At 40.7% G+C, this 26,787-nt stretch overlaps 1 protein-coding gene across 1 annotated transcript in view; it reads left to right on the forward strand.

The window, feature by feature from the left end:
* Positions 1 to 3,178: 3,178 nt before the first annotated feature.
* Positions 3,179 to 26,787, forward strand: part of LOC126278477 (threonine-rich protein-like) — a 56,033-nt gene continuing 32,424 nt past the window's right edge. The window contains exons 1-2 of the mRNA XM_049978624.1: positions 3,179 to 3,265; positions 15,610 to 15,750. Coding sequence (XP_049834581.1) covers positions 3,230 to 3,265; positions 15,610 to 15,750 — 177 coding nt within the window. The 5' untranslated portion in view covers positions 3,179 to 3,229. The remainder of the gene's footprint in view (positions 3,266 to 15,609; positions 15,751 to 26,787) is intronic.

The raw sequence follows: 26,787 nt of genomic DNA on the forward strand, positions 1-26,787 counted from the left end.
GCTCTGCAGATAATGAAGAAATTGATGAAATGTATGATGAGATAAAAGAAATTATTCAGGTAGTGAAGGGAGACGAAAATTTAATAGTCATGGGTGACTGGAATTCGAGAATACGAAAAGGGAGAGAAGGAAACATAGTAGGTGAATATGGATTGGGGGTAAGAAATGAAAGAGGAAGCCGTCTGGTAGAATTTTGCACAGAGCATAACTTAATCATGGCTAACACTTGGTTCAAGAGTCATAAAAGAAGATTATACACATGGAAGAATCCTGCAGATACTAAAAGGTATCAGATAGATTATATAATGGTAAGACAGAGATTTAGGAACCAGGTTTTAAATTGTAAGACATTTCCATGGGCAGATGTGAACTCTGACCACAATCTATTGGTTATGAACTGTAGATTAAAACTGAAGAACTGCAAAAAGGTGGGAATTTAAGAAGATGGGACCCTGATAAACTGAAAGAACCAGAGGTTGTACAGAGTTTCAGGGAGAGCATAAGGGAACAATTGACAGGAATGGGAGAAAGAAGTGCAGTAGAAGAAGAATGGGTAGCTCTGAGGGATGAAGTAGTGAAGGCAGCGGAGGATCAAGTAGATAAAAAGACGAGGGCTAGTAGAAATCCTTGGGTAACAGAAGAAATATTGAATTTAATTGATGAAAGGAGAAAATATAAAAATGCAGTAAATGAAGCAGGCAAAAAGGAATACAAACGTCTCAAAAATGAGATCGACAGAAAGTGCAAAATGGCTAAGCAGGCTTGGCTAGAGAAAAAAAGTAAGGATGTAGAGGCTTATCTCACTAGGGGTAAGATAGATACTGCCTACAGGAAAATTAAAGAGACCTTTGGAGAAAAGAGAGCCACTTGTATGAATATCAAGAGTTCAGATGGAAACCCAGTTCTAAGCAAAGAAGGGAAAGCAGAAAGGTGGAAGGAGTATATAGAGGGTCTATACAAGGGTGATGTACTTGAGGACAATATTATGGAAATTGAAGAGGATGTAGATGAAATGGGAGACACGATACTGCGTGAAGAGTTTGACAGAGCACTGAAAGACCTGAGTTGAAACAAGGCCCCAGGAGTAGACAACAATCCATTAGAGCTACTGACGGCCTTGGGAGAGACAGTCATGACAAAACTCTACCATCTGGTGAGCAAGATGTATGAGACAGGCGAAATACCCTTGGACTTCAAGAAGAATATAATAATCTCAATCCCAAAGAGAGCAGGTGTTGGCAGATGTGAAATTACCAAACTATCAGTTTAATGTCACAGCTGCAAAATACTAACACGAATTCTTTACAGACGAATGGAAAAACTGGTAGAAGCCGACCTCGGTGAAGATCAGTTTGGATTCCGTAGAAATATTGGAACAAGTAAGGCAATACTAACCTTACGACTTATTGTACAAGAAAGATTAAGGAAAGGCAAACCTACGTTTCTAGCATTTGTAGACTTACAGAAGGGGCAAACCTACGTTTCTAGCATTTGTAGACTTACAGAAGGTTTGTGACAAAGTTGACTGGAATACTCTCTTTCATATTCTGAAAGTGGCAGGGGTAAAATACAGGGAGCGAAAGGCTATTTACAATTTGTACAGAAACCAGATGGCAGTTATAAGAGTCGAGGGGCATAAAAGGGAAGCAGTGGTTGGGAAGGGAGTAAGACAGGGTTTTAGCCTATCCCCAATGTTATTCAATCTGTATATTGAGCAAGCAATAAAGGAAACAAATGGAAAATTCGGAGTAGGAATTAAAATCTATGGAGAAGAAATAAAAGCTTTGAGGTTCGCCTATGACATTGTAATTCTGTCAGAGACAGCAAAGGACTTGGAAGAGCAGTTGAACGGAATGGACAGTGTCTTCAACGGAGTGTATAAGATGAACATCAACAAAAACAAAACGAGGTTAATGCAGTGTAGTCGAATTATGTCGGGCGATGCTGAGGGAATTAGATTAGGAAATGAGACACTTAAAGTAGTAAAGGAGTTTTGCTATTTGGGGAGCAAAATAACTGATGATGGTCGAAGTAGAGAGGATATAAAATGTTGACTGGCAATGGCAAGGAAAGCGTTTCTGATGAAGAGAAATTTGTTAACATCGAGTTTAGATTTAAATGTCAGGAAGTCGTTTCTGAAAGTATTTGTATGGAGTGTAGCCATGTATGGAAGTGAAACGTGGACGATAAATAGGTTGGACAAGAAGAGAACAGAAGCTTTCGAAATGTGGTGCTACAGAAGAATGCTGAAGATTAGATGGGTAGATCACATAACTAATGAGGAGGTATTGAATAGAGCTGGGGAGAAGAGGAGTTTGTGGCACAACTTGACAAGAGGAAGTGACCGGTTGGTAGGGCACCTTGTAAGACATCAAGGGATCACAAATTTGGCATTGGGGGGCAGCGTGGAGAGTAAAAATCGTAGAGTGAGACCAAGAGATCAATATACTAAGCGGATGCAGAAGGATGTAGGTTGCAGTAAGTACTGGAAGATGAAGAAGCTTGCACAGGATAGAGTAGCATGGTGAGCTGCATCAAACCAGTCTCAGGACTGAAGACCATAACAACAAGAACATGAAGCACAATCTGAGTCTTATATACAAGATACTAGTGGCAGAAGTGCAGATACTGTGATCTTTGGTACATTAATATTTACCTACTTCATTGTGTTATTTGCTATTTCTCTGCATCTAACTGTCTTCCCCTAATATGTCACATAATCTCCTACCTGATGTCTTCTGCATGTTCGTAACTGCACCGCTAAGTGGACCACGCCTGTAACTATAGATGAACTATTTTGCGTCTATACTTCAACTGACCTCTCTGAGGGAAAACTTGTCATTCGTGGGGAATAATGTTCTCGAAGTGTCCTTGAATACGCCTCCCTATACTTCACTACTACGAAGAAGCAACCTTTTTTTTTGTAAGTGACTGTTATAATGAGTACTTCACAAGTCATGGCAAATGTGGAACTATATCTCTAATTATATCAGATCCGTATCGAAATAGAAATTCGATAATATGATATCGTTTTGTCAGAAAAGAGACCACTGTTCTGGAGAAGTGTCGTGGAGGACTAATTTACTCCGTAGGCAATCGATTGGTCAGTTACTTCAACGGAATCAGATAAATTTTTCCATCGAGTGTTTAGATATCATTCTCTTTCATCACTGCCTCATTATCGCACACACACTGCCACGTGCTCGTGGGTCGCACACGCTGCAGCAGAATGCGTAGTTTGTTGCTTGCCTACTCACTACTTCTGGTAAGCAATATTTGCTGTTTTCGTCACATGTCTATATTTTTAACTCTTGGACTAAAGTCGCTTTCTTTGGGATGCTAAATATGAATTATCCATTTGTAAAAATATCAAACTGATTATATTGGCGTCTAAAATTATATAGTGTAAAATCTACATATTTTAGTGTAAGTCACTATGGATCGATGAGTTTCACAGTTCTGTGAGTTGCTGATTGATGTGTCTATTTTGTAATGCGACACAAGGCCACTGACACATTAAAGGTAAAAACACGAATTTGTTGATAAATATCACCAAAGTGGTCACATCACGTTCACGTAGATCATTCTTATACATTTTTGCACAGTGCTAAGAAGTCGTTTCTGAAAGTATTTGTATGGAGTGCAGCCATGTATGGAAGTGAAACATGGACGATAAATAGTTTGGACAAGGAGAGAATAGAAGCTTTCCAAATGTGGTGCTACAGAAAAATGCTGAAGATTAGATGGGTAGATCACATAGCTAATGAGGAAGTATTGAATAGAATTGGGGAGAAGAGGATTTTGTGGCACAACTTGATAAGAAGAAGGAACCGGTTGGTCGGACATGTTCTGAGGCATCAAGGGATCACAAATTTAGCACTGGAGAGCAGCATGGAGGATAAAAATCGTAGAGGGAGACCAAGAGATGAATACACTAAGCAGATTCAGAAGGATGTAGGCTGCAGTAGGTACTGGGAGATGAAGAAGCTTGCACAGGATAGAGTAGCATGGAGAGCTGCATCAGACCAGTCTCAGGACTGAAGACCACAACAACAACAGCTAAGAAATCTGAATATTTTGAGAGACGTTCTCATTCTAATTACACCCACAGGAGAACGGTGGTTCTTAATCAAAACGACACCCAGGAAGGAAAACTTTATTAAGACTTACAATTCGAGATTTCAAGAAAAGTGTCGCCTATTATATTGCGATTCACAAACAAATTAATGTATTTATGTATATCTAAAGTACTAGATAATAAAAAGTAGTAGGTTAAAAGACCTTTCAACTTGCGGTCGACTGAACTTCTGGACTGAGATATTCCGTAAGAAAGATCTAGATCCTCCCTTATAAAATTTTGATAGAAAACTTTATCTGGCAATTTCTTTTCTTTCTTAAATCTGTGAAGCAATTTTAAATTTTCCTGCCAAATTCAAGCCAACGTGTGAAACTGAGTCCTAATTAGGCCCATTAACCTGTAATCAAAATCTCAGATATGGGCTACAAACATTTCTTTCTAAATTTCGTCAAATGTTCATTTGAAGAATCCCACCTGGGGTGTAGCAGATGTCTGCTGATTCGCTACAACGATTTTAATATCCTTCGCAGGGTCGTTCTAGGAACATTAAAATGACCTGCAGCAGTCCTTTCGGCCATTTCGGTTTCCAAACCACTTGAAACCGCCTGCTTCATCGCACTCGCCGACCTCTTCCATCGAACCCCACCAGCGGGCCTCTCCTTCAACCGTGGCCACTACGCACTCAAACCAAAACGAAAATATTTGTTATATGGTGTGTACCACCCGAATTTGGTATAACCCATACTATCCGACTGACACTGCTCATTAAAACTTAGCGGAAACAGAAACCGGCTTGAATGATCGAAATTTCATTATTACGATACAATCTACATTAGGCTTCTTAAATATTAAATAGCAATATGAACATATTATTGCTTATCTTTGAAAGCATAAACCAATACTGAAAATTACATCATTACTCAAAAACAAATGAAATTTAATTGTGCCAGAAACTCAACTGCCACAGCTCTCAAGCTGTAGCAAATGGCAGAGTGATGTCTGCATTTCATTCCAAGCACTGCAGTCTTCCGCTGTTTTGGCAAAATCGAGAAACACCAGGTAGCCCATACTACACGCTGGCCCACACTAACTGTAGTTCTCATGTTCCTACTGTTCCCTTTAAGATGAGCAGCTGAGCTTACCTAATACTATTTACTCTAATTTGTAAATTTCACTTTCCAGGACTGAGGTTTTGGTTCCTTTATTAACAGATAATCGGATGTGATATGCATTCCAATGATTTCATTTAATTTCAATTTCTATTTGGCTCTGTTAAGTTAGATTCTGTACAAAGATTGTACTAACATGTAAGACAAGTCAATGAACACAATATTACATGGGCAAAAGCAGAAGAAAAACAAACAATATTGTGAACAATACAAATGCAAGATATACAATGTTACATCCAAGTTTCAAGAAAAACCACACCACTGCAGACAATATACGGGTACATACAAGACATAAATTACTACGTATATTAGCACAAAAATTATATAATTTGTAATATAATACTGCTTCTAAGAACTTACAGCTGCAGAAATTCATTTGAATTACGTGCATTATGATTTATGAGGAATTGTTTCACTTTCCTCTTGGATATATGAGGGTTTTCAATGTTCTTTCTTATATTCAGTGAGAGATTATTGTAAATTCTTATTCAAGCCTGGATAACTCCTTTTTGTACTGCATAGAGAGTAACTGAGGGCTTTGCTTCTGACTTGTGTCATAATTGTGAACATCACAGTTAGTTTGAAACGTTTTCGTTGTTCAGTACAAATATTCTCAGCGAGTAGACATACTGACTTGTGAGCGCCAACATCCCAAGTGTGTTGAATAGGTGCCTACAGCATGTACGATTTGAAACACCACAGCTCAACCTCACAGCTCGTTTTTGAATTTTATAAAGTTTTTCCAGTTTTTCAGCATGCCCCCCCCCCCCCCCCTCCCACATTATTATACCATACGAGATAAGATAGTGGAAATATGTGAAGTATGACACCATTATTATCTCCCTGTAAACATAGTGCGTAATTGCTCTTAGCCCAAAGAATGCTGAGCTTTCATTCCATCCTATTTTATTATTCATTTGTATTCCTAGAAAACTTAGAAGTTAAGTTTCATTCATTTTCTGACGTTTGATCTCTATTTGAAGAGCCTCAGCTTATTATTTGCTGTCTGAAACTCTATTAAATTTATTTTTTGAGAGAATGTTTGCTGTAAACCCTTTGTTTACTTTTTGTGTTATTCTTTTAGCTGTAATCTGTACTGAGGATTTCATGCCTTTGATCGAGATACTTGTATCATCAGCAAACATTACGTTCTTTGCATTGTTACTTATTGATGCTGGTAGGTCATTAAGGCACCGTAAGGAGATCAGTGATTCAAGAATCGAGCCTTGGGGAACACCGTTTTCAATAGTTCCGCACACTAATTTTGTTGCTTCACCTGGACCTTATAGCACAACTCTTTGTTTTCTGTTATGTAAGTAGGATTCTAGCTAAGCTATGGTTGGTCTTTGATGCCAAAGTGTGAAAGCTTTTGTCCTAATGTGTTATGTTTTACACAGTTAAATGCTTCAGTGATAGCAAAGAAAATCACTACAGAATACCTTCTACAGTTTAGTCAAGAGATGTATTATGAATAAGGATCATCCTTAACTTATAGATTTATATCCTACAAGTTAATGTCAGTAGTCCGAAAACCAAATATTTCTCTCATTTGGTTTTTTTGTGGTCAAAATTTTTACTGTTAAGGTATTGGAGCATTGGCAGAACAAGAGAAGTTTCACGAAAATATTCAGTGTAAGAAGCAAATAGTTTTTGGAGGCTATCAATGCTCTTAATATTCGTTTGAATTCAGACTAAAGAAATTTCTCATGCTGTCAGCTTAGCTCTCACGCTAGCTACTTTAATCTGTATAAGATCGAGCTGTATGAATTCAGCTTTCACGTCTACTGAACCCTATACCAGGATTTTTTGACGAGAAAAAGGAAATAGATGGAAGGTAGTTTGCTTGTCTTGCTTTTTCACAGGTTACGTGTTTACGTGTTTTTGGTTCGAGACCCTACCTAGAACGCCTTTGACATTCCACGGCGCCGATCAGTCTCTGTTGAAGCCCCTCAGGGATACGTTTGGCAGATGCAGAAAATTCCAATGGAAAAACATTGAGGAACAGATTCTTGTTTCACTCACGCATGAGTATGAACATTCATGGGATAAGGAAACTTCGTACTCTGAAGAATAATGGTTGTCTTTGTACACTATAGTTCACTAAGGGTTGCGTATTCTGCAAACGCTTCCAACAATAAATGTTACTATCGTACTAGAACTTTAGGAACAGGTGCCACAAAAAAATTCCTGAAATTAACACATTCTTAATACTGGGTGGTTGTAATTAAACTTTCCCTATTTAATACTTCATAACACAGAAACTAATTACCGTACGAGTACGAAACTTGCTAGATTAATGTTCAGAATAAGGTGTGCATGACTTCCACGCTCCACAGCACCACCGTTCTGTTCCAAATATGGCGACAGGTGCCGTGATCAGTCATCGTGACTCATAGTCTCAAACACCTGACCAGTCGCAGTGCACTTGTGTCAACATGAGGTTGGACAAAAGGAGCAGGGCATTACCGGTGAAACTCTGTTATCAAAACAACAGTAACACTGCAGCTGCACTTCTAGAATATCGTAGGCTGAAAGAATTAGGGAAGGGTCCTACTTGTACACCTCCTGTGCGGAGCATGATGAAGAAGTTGGAGTCAACTGGAGAACTGAACGTCGCTCTGGGAAAAGGCCGACGACCGGTTTCACCACAGATGGTTGATGAAACAGCTGTTGCTGTGGCAGACAACGCTGCGCGCAATTTCCGATAGTCAGGCAGTGCGTGTGCTGTGTCACGACAGTTGAACATCCCGTGTTCCACTGTACGGAAGGTGCTTCGAACCACTCTCAAATGGTATCCGCACAAGATCCATATCGTACAGCAGCTTGCACCACAGGACGCACAACGTCGCGTTGACTTGGCTCTCCACTTTCTCGCAAGGATAGAAGTTGACGAGGGCTGACCCTGGACCATCCTATGGACAGACGATGCTCAGTTTTCTCTGACAGGTGATATGAACTCACAGAGCTCCAGAGTATGGGGTTCTTCAACTCCAGTCACTGCGCATGACGTTCTTCTCTATGGTGAACGTGTCACCGTATGGTGCAGCTTCACGGCTACGTTCGTCATTGGACCATTCGTTTTTGAAAAGGTTGGCGCTCAAGGACCACAGATGTACAGTGTGACTGGGCAGTGTTACTGCGATATGCTTCGCCAGCACGCTATATCCGCCCTACAGGAGAGGGACGCTTTGAACTCAACAGTTTTCGTGCAGGATGGGACCCCATCCGCACATCACTCATGAAGTTCACGTGCTTCTCCGAGACACATTTTTAAACGATCGAGTTATCAGCCGATTGTTTCCAAATGCTTGGCCAGCATTATCACCCGATCTGACTCCCTGTGATTTGTGGTTGTAGGGCTACCTGAAGGACAGGGTTTACCAGGGGAACATTCACACACGTGCTGATCTGAAGCGCAACATATCAAGAGAGGTAGCCAGCATACTTACGGACATACTCCGTTTTGCTGTGCAGAATGCAATACTGCACTTTGAGACTCTTTTGATCACTGATGGGCGCCATACTGAGCCCCTTTTGTAGCAGTAATGATACGGGAATGTAATGGTATGATGTACTGTAGGAGTACGTTAAAAGTGATCAACTGAATTGATTCTGCATTATTTCTCTTCCCCATGTCCCTTACATTAAGGCTATCATGTTTGGCACTCGTATCTTAATTAGTTTCCATGTTATAACGTGTTAAATATGGAACCTTTAATTATAACCACCCAGTATGTTCGCAGGATCCGCAAATGAATTCAATAGGAAGATTTAACTTCTCAACGAGACTGTTGTCCATTTCTCTGTTACCGAAATGTATGCGAGAACAGAATTAGAATGTGCCAAAAAAGCTAGCGAGGATACACAGGGCAAGAGGATAATGCGTTTATACCGCGGCCGACTTCCTCTGTAGGTTTAAGCCTTTAAAACCTGTGCCGCCACATCCTGGAAATGGATCTACGTGCCTCAACGACTTCCCACCACACATGCTCTTCGCAGTAGCGTAAACGAATGTTGATACTCTGAGCGCCTTGTCAGTACGCAAGAAACAGCTGGGAATTTGGCTCTCTTAGAACGTAAATTTTCATTCAAGTAATTCATTTACTGCATTTATTTAAAATATCAGTTATCAAGAAAATATTTCTTCCCACTTTTTAAGAGGATCCCTTGTTCTAAAATAGCCTCTACTGAGACCCGTGCCCTGTCATAACCACTTCGGGTTTTGTGAAGACTGATGTGGGGCTTCTCTAGTGTGCCAAGAAATTTGAACTCTCACCACTTCCACAGCCTGTGAGCAAAATTTCTCTTCTTATCCAAATAACTTCTCATTTGGTCTCTCAAGGTTGTGTGAAACCCGTTCCTGTCATTTCCTCTACAGAAAGATCTGAAGTGGTCATTGGCAAACGAACTACACTGAAGCACCAAAGAAACTGCTGTAAGGCATGCGTATTCAAATACAGAGATGTGTAAACAGGCAGAATACCACACTGCTGTCGGCGATGCCTACATATGACAACAAGTGTCTGGCGTAGTTGTTAGATCGGTTACTGCTGCTACAATGGCACATTATCAAGACTTGAGTGAGTTTGAACGTCGTGTGATAGTCGGTGCACAAGCGATGGGACACGTACATAAGCATCCTGTCTGATCACCTGCATCCATTCATGACCATTGTACATTCCGCCGGATTGGGCAATTTCAGCAGGACAATGCGACACCCCACACGTCCTGAATCGCTACGGTGTGACTCCAGAAACTCTCTTCTGAGTTTAAACACTTCCGCTGGCCACGGAACTCCCCAGACATGAACAGTACTGAGCATATCTCGTATGCCATGCAGCTTGCTGTTCAGAAGAGATCTCCACGCCCTCGTACTCTTACGGATTTATCGACAGCTGTGCAGGATTTATGGTTTCAGTTCCCTGCAGCACTACTTAATACATTAGTCGAGTCCATGCCACGTCGAGTTGCGGCGCTTCTGCGTGATCGCGTAACCCTACACGATGTTAGGCAGGTGTACCAGTTTCTTTGGCTCTTCAGTGTCTATTACTGCGAAGTACGTTGGCTAAGTCGAGGGGCATGCCCGGAACGATTTTTCGATTTAAATCTCGCTATTGTTGAATTTATGAAGGAAAAAGGAGTGGTGGAACGAAGATGAGAAAATCTGGAACGGATCGCAGACTTCGTATTTTAAGTGGACCTGATTACGCACTACCCACAGTAAAGCATTACAAGATAACTTCTTTCTGATTTGATGGGGATGCATTTAAAAATAAAATCGTGTTTAAGAAGGGACATGTTCTGTCGAAAACAATCCATTTTCCTAAGCTCACTGGCGTTAAGGAAACAGTGAGGATTAAAGAATTCACTGTGCTTTTGCAAAAATTAAAACGATAGATTTATAAAGATTTGAGGACACTGTCAATATTATATTTGTTTTCGAGCTGTTTTCGAGACCGTTTGCTGTTTCACTTGAAAGAAAGCGACCCTGTGCATGTGCAGGTGTAACTGGTTGACCTTCAAGGTAATTCTAGTTTTCATAACAATTTTTTTTTGCGTAAAAACTGTCCAGGACATCTACATTACTTTTCTTAGGTAGATTTTCCAAGTCTCCATAATGTTCTTGCAAAAATGCTATAATATTTCGATCGACGTATTTGTGTGATGGATCTTTTTCGATTATGAAACTAAATGAGCCACGATTACGTGGCAGCTTGAGTGCGAAACTCTGTAAAACTGTCTGCGTTTATATGTATGCCGATAGTTTGTACCAGGTAACAATTATTACGAATACTGAAAACTTGTCTGTGATCTTTGTTGTTGAGAAATGTGAAATCGTATGCAGTATTCCTGTTCTACCATTTGAATGCAGCATGTTCGCTGTTTTCCCCTCTTCCCTCTAACCCCTCCCCCCCCCCCCCCCCTCTCGCACCCAGACAGCACGGCGTGGCAGTGGGGGAAATGCGAAGCGAGGCTGAGAGCTTTGACACTTGGCCTGGGAACGGTCCATGAGCCAAAATCTTGGCCAACTCTAGTGTAGAGCCTACACAGGGAGAAGATGTACTTTATGATGACCACAAAAGATTTTAAAAAATACAGATTTCGTTAATGATCGTTAAGTTTGATTCACAACCTACTTTTTAAAGATACATAGGTGTTAATAACATGTAAGGTTTTGAGGACAGAACAACAACTGTGTAAGCTGTAAATATTTTGGTTTAATGTAGCAATCTTATCACAGAATACACGCTTTTACATAGTTTACAATGTGACAATGGTACAAGAGTTGTCAAACAAGCGCATCTCTTTCTCAGAAAGTGGAATAATCCTAAACAGAACAATGGTGTTGTAGTTGGCAGAAGAGCCAACATCGTGTTACTAGAGGAGGCCGAAAACCATGCGTTTTAGCCCACGCAGGCTAGCGTGAGGAGGGAAGAACTATACTGACGTGAGGTCTGGAACATGACAAGGAATTAGAATTCAGAAAGCGGACGTAGCTGGTTGGATACTTTAATCCATTAATGATGAACGTCGCTCTTGACGGTACATGATTCACAATATCAATATCAATAGTAACTGAATATGGCGCCTTGCTAGGTCGTGGCAAATGGCGTGGCTGAAGGCTATGCTAAACTGTCGTATCTGCAAATGAGAGCGTAAGTAGTCAGTGAACCAACTCTAGTAAAGTCGGCTATACAACTGGGGCGAGTGCTAGGGAGTCTCTCTAGACCTGTCGTTAGGCGGCGCTCGGTCTGCAATCACTGATAGTGGCGACACACGGGTCCGACGTATACTAACGGACCGCGGCCGATTTAAAGGCTACCACCTAGCAGGTGTGGTGTCTGGCCCTGACGCCACAAATGGTAAATAACTCTCGCTATGTTTCTCATTATGCGAGAAAACATGAACTCATCCCTAGTCTTGGAATACGACGATATGCATGTGCATGCCTGGAGCAGGGTGCATATTAAAATGCCCTCTGAGTCCTCGCAAGAACAATTAACTAACTGGCTGGTTCGTTTCTCAACAGTTGGAGCTCAACGACGCTACAGCTAATATTTAGCTGAATGTCAGCTGCAGTGAACACAGTGTTCACACAAATTTCTCCTCTGCATCACACAGAGTGTCATGCGCCCCATTCTGCACTTGACGCCAGTTCAGAGAAGAGTCCAAAAAAATTTCACTCTTGTCTTTCTTGTAGCTGAACTGTCTCTCCACATGGGTTCTTTCGTTCTCCACGTCACAGCTTTTTTTGACCAATAGGAGCGTTCCTCTTATTCTGTAGAAACTCTCTTTGCCAATCGCAAGGGCCCTACCATTAAACTGCATCGAAATCTCGGCACTTTACTCCTTACTAATTCGTTTCCGCCCATCGGACGTTTTGTGCCCACTCCAGATGCCTACAAGTGACATTCGTACATCACATGTGTACCACTCGCTGTTCACGTGATCGACTGCGTCCCTGTTTTGTTCGTATCCATTTGGAATTACGAAATGCAGTTTTCTAAAGCTTCTTTCTGTCCTACTTCTGGTGACCCGTTACTTGCTCTCCAGTAAGCGTGACGCTGCTCAGTCACTGACTCGCACCATGGTAAGCCCCCTAAGAGGTTTTCGTGGTGGCTCCCGTGGTCTGGTCTCTGCTTCTGCCCGTGCCTGCTTCCACAAAAAATGTTTCTTCTCGCTGCTTGTTTCACCTTCTGCTCATTGACATGCATAATATAGGAGCGGTGTGTTAATACCGTCTATTGAGTGTCATCCCTTTTGCATTACATACTTATAGACAAATCTGCTCATTATCGCCGAAATAAGTTAGGTGTCATATTCACCTTCCCGTTATGACGTGTAAAGTTCTCATGTAAGTTGCGAAATTGACCTTCATTTAATCTGCCACCTTACAAACTGTCCTGAACTTGAAAATATGAATACGAAATTTCTTGCAAAATGTCACATTTATTACTAACTTTAAATTTTTGGAGTGATGTTTCACTGAAAATTTTAAACTAATTATGGAATCTGGCATAAAAAGCTATTAAATAATACATATTTATTTCAAAATTTTAAAATATGAAATAGATCAACAGTCAACAATATTTTTAAAAGATTAGCGTATACACACAGCTCCACTACCATGCCTCTCTGGTATAGTGAGGATTAATACATGATATTTTGTGGTAGCGATATCTCGGGTGTTGATAATTCTTCCGGGTTATAAGGCCGTGGTCCATGGAATTCTTCAATTCCTAACGTTTTGTCCAGTACTACGTTGGACATCTTCAGAGGTGCTTGGCCTTTTGTAGGTCTGAATCGCGTGGAGCTTTCCTTACAACTTCACAGCTAGTATTGCTGTGCTAAAACATAATCTACCTCTGAAGATGTCCAACGTAGTATTGGACGAAACGTTAGTATTTGAAGAATTCCATGGACCACGGCCTTATAACCCGGAAGAATTATCAACAACAGTACCATCAGGTCGTGAAAGCCTTCATTGTATGATATCTCGGGTGCTTGGCTTTTTGTACGTGTGAATCTCGTGGAGCTTTCCTTACAACTTCACAGCTACTATTGCTGTGCTAAAACGTAATCTACACCCATTTGTTCATATGTTACATATAACTCTGCCCCTCATGCAAATTACACAAGCTCGCATAAAGTAACCTCTGGAGACATACAAATAGAGGGCGATTCAAAGTGAATCTAGCGATTACAAAGGGCTATAACTATTTATTGGATAGCGAAACATGGATGCCAATTACAAGGAACGTAAAACAAAGTTCAAAATTTCGATTGTTGCGCGAGCGCAGTGGATCAGAAACCGGCGGATGCACTGTGATGTATAAACGATTATGGCGGTTTGCATACACTGTCACAGAATTTTTTCCCTTACACGATTAACTTGGAGCTTTTATCCCTTTGCCCTCTTCAGCCACTTTTAGTCCATTTTCTATCACCTTCACGGGCCCGTGTTGGTGGATAACCCTACCCAGACGCACTGACAACGCCACACATCTTCATCCTGTGAGTTCCTCTATTAGTACTAACAAACAAAGGAGCGGTGGTAGAGCTTTTGTGATGGTCACTGTGCCTGTGACCTGTGTGGGAGTGGTTGGGCCGCAGATTTGTTTTTTTTTTTTTAAAGTATCCGGACGCACAATGCAATGAGGTTTTGACCACGAGATGTACCGGGAGGCAGATCTGCCAGTATAAAAAGGAGGGGGAGTGAGTGTTTTGTTATAAGAAGTAACATCAGAATGGGTCAGTCAGGAGAGCTTAGTGAAGTCGGATGTGGACTGGTCATTGGGCGTTACATCAGTAACAAGTCCATCAGGGAGGTTTTAATCATTCTATAGATGTCCAAGTCCACTGTTGTGGATGTGACTGTGAATGGTAAATACGAAGAAACAACAACAGCCAAACCAAAATCAAACATACTGCACATACTGACTGACAGCCAAGGGTGAAGGGTGGTTGTAAGAAATCGGATGAAACCAGGGGGAGGAATCACTTGTGAGTTCCAATGTGCTACCAGGAGTCCAGCTAGCACAGTGACTGTGTATTGGCAATTAAGAAGAATGGCGTACAACGATCGAGCAGCACCTCATAAGCCACATGTTACTAAGAAGCACTTGAGGTGGTCTAAAGAAGGAAAGCAGTCGGACATTGGATGACTGGAAACGAGTGATCTGTGGTGGTCGAAGCACGCTGTACCCTTTGACTATCTGATGGCAGGGTTTGAATTTGGAGAACATATGGAGAACATTGCCTGCCATCATGCGTAGTGCCAATAGTGAAGTGTGGAGGAGGTGATGTTACAGTTTGGGGATGTTTTTCGTGAGTAGGCTGTGGCAACCTTATCGCACTTAAGAAAGCGCTGAATGTGGAAGGATATAAATCACAGTTAAGAACATTGTGGTATAGTGTATGGCAGAGTGGAGTCAATGACTTTATCAGTATACAAGCACACTGTCATAAAGCAGGGTGTGTGAGGCAGTGGTTTGAGGACAATAACATCCCTGAAATGGACTAGCCTGTCCAGAGTCCTGACGTGAACCCACTGGAACATTTTTGGGATCAGTTAGGGCATCGGCTTCACTCCAGACCCCAGCGTCAAACATCACTGCTTTCTCCAGTTTCAACTATTGAGGAAGAGTGAGGTGCCATTCCTCCATATTCAGACAACTCACTGAAAGTATCCCCAGCAGGATTCAAGACGTAATAAAGGCGAAGGTTGACACAATCCATATTAATGTCCACTGATAAGTGTCTGGATACTTTTGATCAGATATTGTATTCATTCTGAATTTCGCTATATTGTTACAGTAATTGCTGCGTTTTAACTTGCCTGGCTGTGGGTCCTTGTTGCAGGTAGCGACGTCCCAGGTCGGCGCGTCGCCAGCACAGAGGTCGCTGCGGGACTTTCTGCTGCAGCTGAGCCACGCGCTGCCGCTGGCAGACTCCCCGTGCAGCCAGGCCGGGGAGATTGTCTGTGCTACGGGCTGCTATGGGGTAAGGAGCAACTAATCACCACATATCGTGCTGCTCACAGAACAAGTTTCTAGGTCGAGAATCTCTTTTCAGTCTTTCGTTTGCCTCAGAGTACACAAAGAGGATAGAAAAAAAGTTATTCTCCTCATGTATGCACTGATTTCATCAAACAGTTGAGTGACCAGTTTGACGTTGTTGTACACTGCCAGTGTGAGTAACTTAATCCGTGGGAATACGGGATTTTCAGAACGATTACTCTGATTTCACGAGCCTATATCTCCTACATCAACGAAGATAAAAAATACCTAGTTTCAAAAGAATCGATTTTGCAATATTGTATCTATTATATGCACACATGTACAACCTTGGGGCACTGTTTTACAATTACGTTTAGGATCAAAGTTTTCATTTACCTTTCACAAATGATGTCACTGCTCTACAGGAGATAAGATGCGCTGAGCTGAAGAAAGACATCGTGGAGAAATGTGAAATTATTTTAAGTTTTCTCCAGCCAGCACTGAGCCAAGCAGAGACAGGCTCGTAAGCCGTGTCACAATCAGAATGACAAATAGGTAGAGAGCGGACACTGCAAATAGTGTAGCACACAGTCAAAGCTATTGGTACACCTTGCACGAAAAGAAAATCTGAATCATCAATTCAGCAACGTTACCTCACTGAGGGGGGAACATAACATCGTTCTGACAGCACAGAAAGGTGCCACAACAACGAGTAAATTTTACACAAGAACGCCTATCAGCCCATTAACATGGCGGAAAAGTACTAAGCTGAAGCACTGAAAACGAAAGTTGCGACACTGAGGTGCAGTGAAGAACGCCGATGAGATTGGAAGAATAGGCCAAATTCACTCGTCCCCAATAAGACGTGATGGCAGTGGCTCAGACTGACTGCTACAAATTCTTGGACTTCCAAGTTCTTTTCCTGTTCAGTTATACGAAGTCAGTCACCCTGCAGAGCCTGTTATGCGCTGCCTACCATCCACCAGATGACGTCTACCTTGGAGACTGTGGCCTGCCTTGTCTTCTGAACTTGGTTGCTGTGAGTGCCGACGTCTCTTCTACTGTTGTCAAGACTTCGAGTCATCTACCACCGGCTTGCTGAGGGCCAAAGTGATGGTGTCAGGCACACCGTCAACCTGTCTCTGTACTGGCGAGGTATGGTAGCTGCTGCTGCCCTTCAACTTGCATCTGTGAGCGTAGGCTGTGCATATCTAATGGAGAGGCCATGCTGTAATTCTGCACCACCACCTTTGTCCCATGAGAGCTGGTGGAAGTTTACTGCAATACCCACTAGTGTGCCTTAGTAACAGGGAGTTGATGACTTCATGAACACCACCATCATACAACCTTTGACTGCTGCCTGTTCAACCAGCTACCTGCATGACATCGCACCTGGTATGTGAGCTGTCATAGCCTAGCAGATGGTACCGGGAAGCCAGGCAATGCGTCATGTTCGAAGCCTGAGTGATGTGTCCACTGCCCTCAGCACTGTCACAGAGATTATTCAACCGAAAAACCTAAACTAATATACGTATTTTTTGCTAATGTTGTTTTTAGTACACAGAGTGCCTCATCATACTGCAACTGTAAGAGTCCCAGTAACAGGCTTTGTAGTCAGAGAATTGTTGCACAAGTGGAACAGCTATACAGAGTCAACATGTGACACAACATATTGTATTTGAATGTTGATGATCTGATTTGGTAATGAGAAGCAATGCGTGCAAATTGCAACAGCTATGGCGAAGGATGACAAGTAAAATTAAACAGGAGATTAACATGACTCTGCCAGTATGCTTATATGAATTCTAATTTATATGTGTGAGAAGATACAGCACCTAGATTATTTTTATAATTGAAATGCAGCAGTTCATTAATAACTTCTATAATATTTACGATGCAAAAGAAATCAAGCGCTCGAATTATATTTTTCAGTAGTGTGAACGTATTGATCTACTCACATGGTGCACATCTAAATTAATTAATCCGTATGAAACTTCTTAACTGAACTTTAATAAAAATCTACATGTAATTTAATAAAGACACATACAGAATTAGCAAGGCAGTACGTGTTAGAGGACATGTAACACGTCACATTCAACATTTAGTTCGTAAGTTTTTTTTTTTTTAGTTAACTGGTAAAGCTATTACACCGATCATAACTCTAAACAGTGCAATGGAAATAGGAGGAAATATCAAAGAATGAAGTGGCGCCATACCTGTATTTGTAGTAATTATCGATAGCATAGAATTTTAGCTCTGCAACAAAACTTTACATTTGTTTAACTTTAAATTTTGGGCAAACTGCTTCACAAAAAATTAAGTGTAAGTTATCAGTTTTGTTTAGAATATTAGATCACAGCTCATTCAAATTTGTGATATCATTTAAGTAAAAAAGTTGTGAATGAGGCTGGCGAAAGTACAAAGTTATTAAGCGATGTAGATGCAGCGTATTCCCGTGGAGGAACACCCTTAAAAGGTCATGGCCATCTAACAGCTTAGTATGATGTTGGAGAGGCAAGATCTATGCTGATATGAGTGGTGATCAAGCCACGCACGGTTTCAGTGATAAAGTTCTTTAGCCTCGTCAGTCGTGACACTTAGAAGTATTTTCTGTGAGTTTTTTGAAACTTAGAATTTTGTTACAACAGTCTGGGAAGTGGTCAAGTTGAGTCAAATGATGTCTGAGAACTTAAGAGTGATGTATTTTCGGTGGGGACAGCCATTAGCCAATGGAAAAGCAGACAGTAACGGAACACTACGGGAGTCAAGTGGAGACTGGGGTCTTTTCGAGTGAAGGACTCAAGGAATCGATTCTGGACGCTTTCACGTGAGTTCTGAAACGAGGCAGACCTGCCTGTGGTAACAAATGGTATTCGATGGTGAAGGCGTTTAATTCTGGATGGTGAATGGCCGCTAACATATTTTAACCTCTTAAGGGACTTTATATTTCGAGAGGTCTGAAAGTGCTCCTGTGTAGGACTCTAACTTTTTCCAATTGTGTCACGGAACTGAGAACAGACAGAATATGAGTTACTATTCTTTGTATCATGTGTGGTAATTTGTAAATCGTCTTGTTAAACACTGAATCGTTCTGAGATGGTGTATATTTCGTGTATTGTGATTACTAAATTGACTTAGTTTTCGCGTATCTTTGGCGACTGTTTGAGGATTTTGCTACCAGACTTGTAACGCTCTCAATGTAACTTTTCTACATTTAATAAGGGTATTTTCTGTCCGTATTTTAACTGTATATCATAGGACCACCTCCCGTTTATTTGAGATGTCATTTTTTATAATAATTCTCTATCGTCTACATCAATTACAGAAGTTGGAATAGAGCCCTTAGTATTAAATTATTCATGTAACTCTCATTTTGTATTTCTGTGTGTTTTATCAACTCGCAAGTCTAGCCAGTGCGTAGACTATTTGACTGCAGCGAATTAGCTGAGGAGTATGAAAGTAGACGTGGAAGGCTCGACCCTTCGACTGCATCGAGCTATTCTTTTCAAACTGAGCCGTACATAGACCAAGTACTTAAAGTACGAGTAACCACATGTAAAGACGAAACTGGTTTGGTCGTATGGGATGCTATTTGGAAGAGCAGCTAAACTAGCACTAACTCTTAGGTACCGTCGCATGAGATTTGTGTTTGCTCTGAACAGGCTTATATCATGGCGTGTTTTAGATTTCACTCAAACTGCGTGATGTAATTAGATTCCAATTAACCTATATTTACCGTTCCATTACGTATTTATTTTTTAAATTGTGGAGATGTTCGGCTTTGAATGCCGCCTCCTCATTTGTCTGTTTGATTAATATATCAGCGTCGAATACATTAGTTTATCTTATTTTTTAAAAAAAGCGTAGAATAATTAGGCGAAGACTGTATATCATCCACAAAACAGACAGCAAGGAGCCATTATTGTTGCAGCCGTCAGGCATAAATACCGAGATATCACACTAGTGGATGCGCAAGTACCAACAGAAGTTAGTGAAGAGGACGAGAGGAATGATTCTTGTCAAGAGTCAGAAAGAAGTAGCTACCTGTTTAATTTCTGTTCACTGTCTTATCGTTATCGGCGCCGAGAAATACTGTAGTTGTTAGGGGGCACGAAATCTGCGCTCGACATCTACGAAGACAACCACCCACCCACACACACACACACACACAGTCACAGACACACACACACACACACACACACACACACACACACACAAACACTTTTTTTTAGACTGAACTGAATACACTACTGTCCGTTAAAATTGCTACACCAAGAACAAATGCAGATGATAAAGGGGTATTCATTGGACAAATATGTTATACTAGAATTGACATGTGATTACATTTTCACGCAATTTGGGTGCATAGATTCTGAGAAATCAGTACCCAGAACAACCATCTCTGGCCGTAACAACGGCCTTGATACGCCTGGGCATTGAGTCAAACAGAGCTTGGATGGCGTGTACAGGTACAGCTGCCCATGCAGCTTCAACACGATACCACAGTTCATCAAGAGTAGTGACTGGCGTATTGTGATGAGCCAATTGCTCGGCCACCATTCACCAGACGTTTTCAATTAGTGAGGGATCTGGAGAATGTGCTGGCCAGGGCAGCAGTCGAACATTTTCTGTATCCCGAAAGCCCCGTACAGGACCTACAGCATGCGGTCGTGCATTATCCTGCTGAAATGTAGGGTTTCGCATGGATCGAATGAAGGGTAGAGCCACGGGTCTCAACACATCTGAAATGGAACGTCCACTGTTCAAAGTGCCGTCAATGCGAACAAGAGGTGACAGAGACGTGTAACCACTGGCACCCCATACCATCACGCCATGTGATACGCCAGTATACCGATGACGAATACACACTTCCAATGTGCGTTCACTGCGATGTCGCCAAACACCAAACACGGATGCGACCATCATGATGATGTAAACAGAACCTGGATTCTTCTGAAAAAATGACGTTTTGCCATTCGTGCACCCAGGTTAGTCGTTGAGTACACCATCGCAGGCGCTCCTGTCTGTGATGCAGCGTGAAGGGTAACCGCAGCCATGGTCATCAAACTGAGAGTCCATGCTGCTGCAAACGTCGTCGAACTGTTCGTGCAGATGGTTGTTGTCTTGCAAACGTCCCCATCTGTTGACTCAGGGATGGAGACGTGGCTGCACGATTCGTTACAGCCATGCAGATAAGATGCCCGTAACTCGACTGCTAGTGATACGAGGCCATTGGGATCCAGCGCGGCGTTCCGTATTACCCTCCTGAGCCCACCGATTCCATATTCTCCTAACAGTCATTGGATCTCGAGCAACGCGAGCTGCAATGTCGCGATTCGATAAACTGCAATCCCGATAGGCTACAATCCGACCTTTATCAAAGTCGCAAACGTGATGGTGTGCATTTGTCCTCCTTACTCGAGGAATCACAACAAAGTTTCACCAGGCTACGCCGATCAACTGCTGCTTGTGTATGGAAAATCGGTTGGCAACTTTCCTCATTTCAGCACGTTGTAGGTGTCGCCACCGGCACCAACCTTGTGTGAATGCTCTGAAAAGCTAATTATTTTCATATCACAGAATCTTCTTCTTGTCGGTTAGATTTCGCGTCTGTAGCACGTCATCTTCGTGGTGTAGCAATTTTAATGGCCAGTAGTGTAACGCTGTGGTCTGGCTACGATAGCGTGTACCGCAGATTAGTGCTATGCCGCTTCGACGTCTCGTTGCGAGAGTCCTGTCACATACTGATGTAACGTGTGTGGCGTTTTTGCCTTCAGTATGGTTCACTGTGTGCCAAAATACCCCCTGTGTCGTATATTCCGTCCATGTAGCAACGCCCTAGATGCACAAAGGAAGGAAAAGAGGCTGCATCCAATCCCTCGGCCCAAAAGCATTAAAATAAAGATGCTGGAGGAAGGCGGCTGAAGTCGTTTAATGAGAGGGACTGAAATGGAATTCTTATTTCCGTGTTTATTAAGTTTATCGTTCTGTTATTAATGTTATATATGGAACCTGCAATATGCAAGTGATACGACTGGAAATATTTTGTACATGTATATCTTGTTTAATTCAGTGCTGCCTATACTCAGAGGAATTCATATCAATGGAATTCTCCTCTGTTGTATACATTGGCTGGAACTGAAAATACTTGGCAAATAAACTGCTAAAAATTGCACACAACGTTCATATATCTGAATAAATATGAACACTTTTTCATGTGACGCAGGCATTGAACAAATAAGTCTTATACAACTAAAAAAAAGGTTGTACTTCGAAATAAAAACGAAACAACAATTGAAACAGTGGCAGTTTGTTCGAAATTGCGTATCTTTGCAAATCTGTCAAAACAAACTGTTGTGTTGCGTAACATTCAACACGATGTTGCTCCAATCAATGCACTATAAGAAGATTGATCCACAGTCTTGTATAAGAATCGTCGGGCATAATTCCGATCCTGTGTGTGCCAGTGAAGACCTACGTTTCAGATAATTGCCTCAGCATACCTCGATGCTGAGAAGGAGTTTGCAGCGAATGTCGGAACGGACAGATAAACGCCGAACTGATGCTGTTGAATTCTCCACCTGCGAACCAAATGTTGTAGATGGCCGACTGAAACGTCCCCTTAGAAAAATTTATACAAGACTGTACCTAAACTGACACACAAAATTTTTAGCGCAACGCAATCTGACTATCAATAATCCCTACAAAAGAATGGCCCTGATTAACATTAACCTATACCTTTCACAAATCACTTACCTCACCAAAAATCTTCGTTACTCGAACTACTGCAATACAGCGAGCGCCACCACTGCCAGCTAAATAAAAGATTCAAACTACGGAAGTCACTAACTATTGATAGGCACAGTTAGCAAATGAAAGATTTTGATAGAGAACAAACAATGTATTTACCTTAATAGTCATAATAAATATATCAGTTCATGAAATCCATTCTTACAAATTTCAAAACTCCGCCATCTCTCTACCCACGTCCACCACTGCTGGCGGCTCACCTCCAAGTGCGCAACGCTACGCGCCGCTAACATCCAGCTGCCCAACGCTACAATGGCGAGTATTACAACAATGTCAACCAGCCACTGACTGCACACAGCACAGCCAGTGATTTTTCATACAGAGCACTATGTGGCGTTACCAATAAAAAAACCTTAACAGCCTACTTACATAGCCCCCATGTTCCCCACAAAAAATTTACAAATTGTTTTGGGCAGTGGCCAATACAGATTTGAAAAAAAAATTTCATAATTATGATTACAATAACAAAGAAATCAAATGCAAACACTTATTGATACAATGTTGGTCAAAAGCTAAAATTTTCTCACAGTCCATATAGACAGTCCTGATCATTCATCACAGTAAAATAGCAGTGTTTTTCTCAAAGACTGGGCAATAAAAGAAAATGCACATGGAAGTAGTGGATTTCCATGCAGTCTTGAAGAAGTAGTGCTGTCCTTCCAACGGAAAGACAGTGCTGACTCTTGACATGCAGACAGGTAATGGGCCACAACAGAGCAAACCCACAGCAGAGTCAGTCGAAGTTTTGAAGAATATTGGTAGGTAGGTCAACACAGAGTAGACCCATTGTAGTCCTGGTAGAGATTACGGTATTGGTGGTCCACCAGAGGTGCAGACCCAGTGCAGTCCTTGTAGAAATAATGGTATTGGTGGGCCATCAAAAATGCAGACCCACTGCAGTTCTTGTAGAGATGGCTAGCAACCAACTTTTGCGACTGTGCAGGTGCACAATCACCATCGAAGAGTCTTGTGGACAATATAGCAAGTCCATAAACCACCATTTGTCCACTCACAAAGAATTTGTTTGAAATGTCCTTAGAACCAGCAATGCTGTTATCCAGTCCCTTGCTGAATTATTAACACACGTGCAAACACTGTCAGTCCCTACTTCTCACATATTATCCATATACTATGACCAACAGAAACGTGTGCAGTGAAATGTGGTTTACAAGTTACTTAATTTGATGAACTGGTGTCAATTACAATTTTATAACATGAGAATACAATAACAAAGGTACAAAATATATCATTAAAGAACATAATAGTATAGATAACATTTGTAGTAATAGGGGCTTTACAAAAGAATAGAAATAAACATATACATCAGTGTCACAAGAATTAGGACATAAGTACATACATAAAGATCAAAATAACTTTTGAAACATAAACTTCACACATGAGCATTAAAACAGAACAGAATTAATAATGTCTAACATCTGTACAAAGTAAATAACATATTATTAATGCAAATTATATTTGAGGATAACAGTATTCCTCATCATAGTTCATGTAGCTGAGTATTAGAAAACTTCTGCAACATAAGTCTTAGCAGATAAACATATAAAGACCGGAAGAACATAAATACACAAGGGTACACAAACACATAGTGGGATAACACAAGGAAAGGACAGGGTTTGTTTTCAGTGTAACATTTGGTACTGCAGTCCAACCCAAAACTTCATTCCATAGATCTTTCGTCTTATTTCAATATTTGTTTCCACCAAAAAAATTCTATCCAAGCATGCTTTTTGTATTTATATGTTCCCATATTTCTTACCTCATTATTTATTTTCCATTATCTTACCTCATCATTTATTTCCAAGAAAATCCCACCTAAACCTGTTGTCCCTAAACCCTACTTTTTTGTTCCTATCCTCTTTCAAAATACTTTTTTGGCCAAACCATTTTCTTATAGCTTTTCAATGCATTTCTTCCAATTCATCGCATCTCATTTTCTTATATAGTCTACCCCTCTTAAGCTAACTTAAAATCTACTGAGCTCGGATGCTAAACTAAGGGACGAGGCAATGCAGCAGCACAAAACAATTAATACAAACAGCAATGAAAAAAATTGGAGTTGTCAAAGCAAGCAGCAATATTAAAACTAATATAAGGCAATGCGCAGCAAACAAGAAGAATAAATTTGTAGTAAAACTGGCTTAACAGAATAATACAAAGTCAAATTCAGTAACATTATGCCTGGCAAACAGCAGCAGCAAATGCAATAACTTATATCTAAACACGACAAAGCTGAAGCAGAAAAAATATTACAGTAGAAATGTTTAATACCTATGTCACATCTTAACACTAGAGTGATGCATCACGAGAACATACGCTAGCAGATAAGTTACCAAATCGTAAAAAAATTATTTTCGCAATTCCTGTGAAGGGAAATGTCTATTTGTGCTCTCTTTTCTAAGAAAGTACATCATAAAATGATTCTTTACTGGGTCTGTAGACAGAAAATAGTGATAGTCTCATATAAAAATATTTTCACAGGTTAAGAATTAGCGTTACAAATGTGTAGAAAATAAAATCCTATAAATATAATAGTGCCCAAAAAATTTTCGCCAGCATAGTGATACATTCATGCATATACAAACATTTCATAACTCTTAAAGTACGATTCTTGGTTTCCAACAACCTTTTTCACAAACCGGAGTCCCTAACCACTACTCATTATTCTTTACCTTATTACACATATACATATTCGTCGACACCTCTTCAATATTTCATCATAACAGATACGTAGCATAGCCAAATAACTCATATAGCATCAGCTTAAACATACCTCAGCAGCATAATTCACATCGTCGTCGTAATAATAACATCATAACACCTCAGTCAAATCTCAAAAACGTCATAGCTTTCTGCAACAATTTCAAAACCTAAAAAAAATATTCTTTGCTCATTTCAATAGTGTCATCTACCTCAAACGTACTTTAAAAATCATGATCTCATACCAAATATGTCATTCAAAGCTCTCATAGTATCAAAATGGCTCCGAAAAAATATGAACTGTTCACAAAGTACAGACAAAATACAATTTCATAAGTGTGAAGTTATCCAACAGTGTAAATACGTAAACATCTGTCACTGATGTAGTATAATAAATGTTTGTTTCTCTCAGTTAAATGATGAGATAGCTGTGTAATTCTGTGTTAGAGAAATGTGGTACCGCTGTGTAAAATTGTATAAGCAAATACCATATTAGCTAGGGCTCCTTGTGCTTGCCAAACACATGCTACAAAAAGTAGGCGTGTACCTCCCTGAGGATTAATGTAATTATATCCTCAGGTGTTACAGATTACAGCAATGGAATGAACTTGTTTTTCTTTTTTGTGGATGGAACTGGAATGGCTCTGATTGCTTCTAACTTTTCAGGGTCTGGCTGAATGCCTTCAGAAGAAATAATATGTTCCAAAAACCTCACCTTTGACCTACCGAATTCAGATTTTTCCAAGTTAACTGTAATTCCAGATTCTGCAAAAATACGTAATAAATTGTTGAGGATGCGATTATGTTGTTCCCATGAGGCTTCTGCTATTAGAATATCATCCACATATAAGGTGATGTGACGTTTTAAGAACTCAGGTGGTATGGAATTTAGCCCGCGAATGAATGCTGCCGAAGAAATGTTCAAACCAAAAGGAAGTTTCCGAAACTGATAACAAACGCCGAAACAAAGGAAAGCTGTGTATTTTCTACATTCTGGATGAAGTTAGATCTGATAAAAGCTGGATCTGAGATCAAAGGAAGACAGCACTTTCACACCATTAAAATTTTGAAGAAGTTCTTCCAACGTTAGCGGCCTTTCTGTTTCAGGAATAATGATAGTATTGATTTGTCTCGAATGTAAGACAAGCCTGATAGATCCATTTTTCTTCTCAACAACATGTAATGAATTGTTGTATGAGCTTACTGCAGGCTCAATAATGCCCTTGTTAAGCATATATTGTATTTCTGTTCTAACACGGTCCCTATAATGTGCTGGAATTACGTGTGGTCTAACACAAAATTTAGTATGCTCACGAACACGAAATTGGTACTGAAATTCCTTGATTGTTCCTGTTTTGTGAGTAAAAGCTCTGGAATGTGCTTGTAAAGTCTCAAAAAGGTCCTGTCTATCAGTGTCATTACAATTCTCAATTGTTTGAATTTTATTCTGAATTAACGCATTAGTTTCAAATATGCCGTCGATATGATCCCCGTCAGTACTTGCACAGTGATT

Source organism: Schistocerca gregaria, chromosome 6 (genome assembly GCF_023897955.1).
Source record: "Schistocerca gregaria isolate iqSchGreg1 chromosome 6, iqSchGreg1.2, whole genome shotgun sequence".
NCBI classification, from domain to species: Eukaryota; Metazoa; Arthropoda; class Insecta; order Orthoptera; family Acrididae; genus Schistocerca; species Schistocerca gregaria.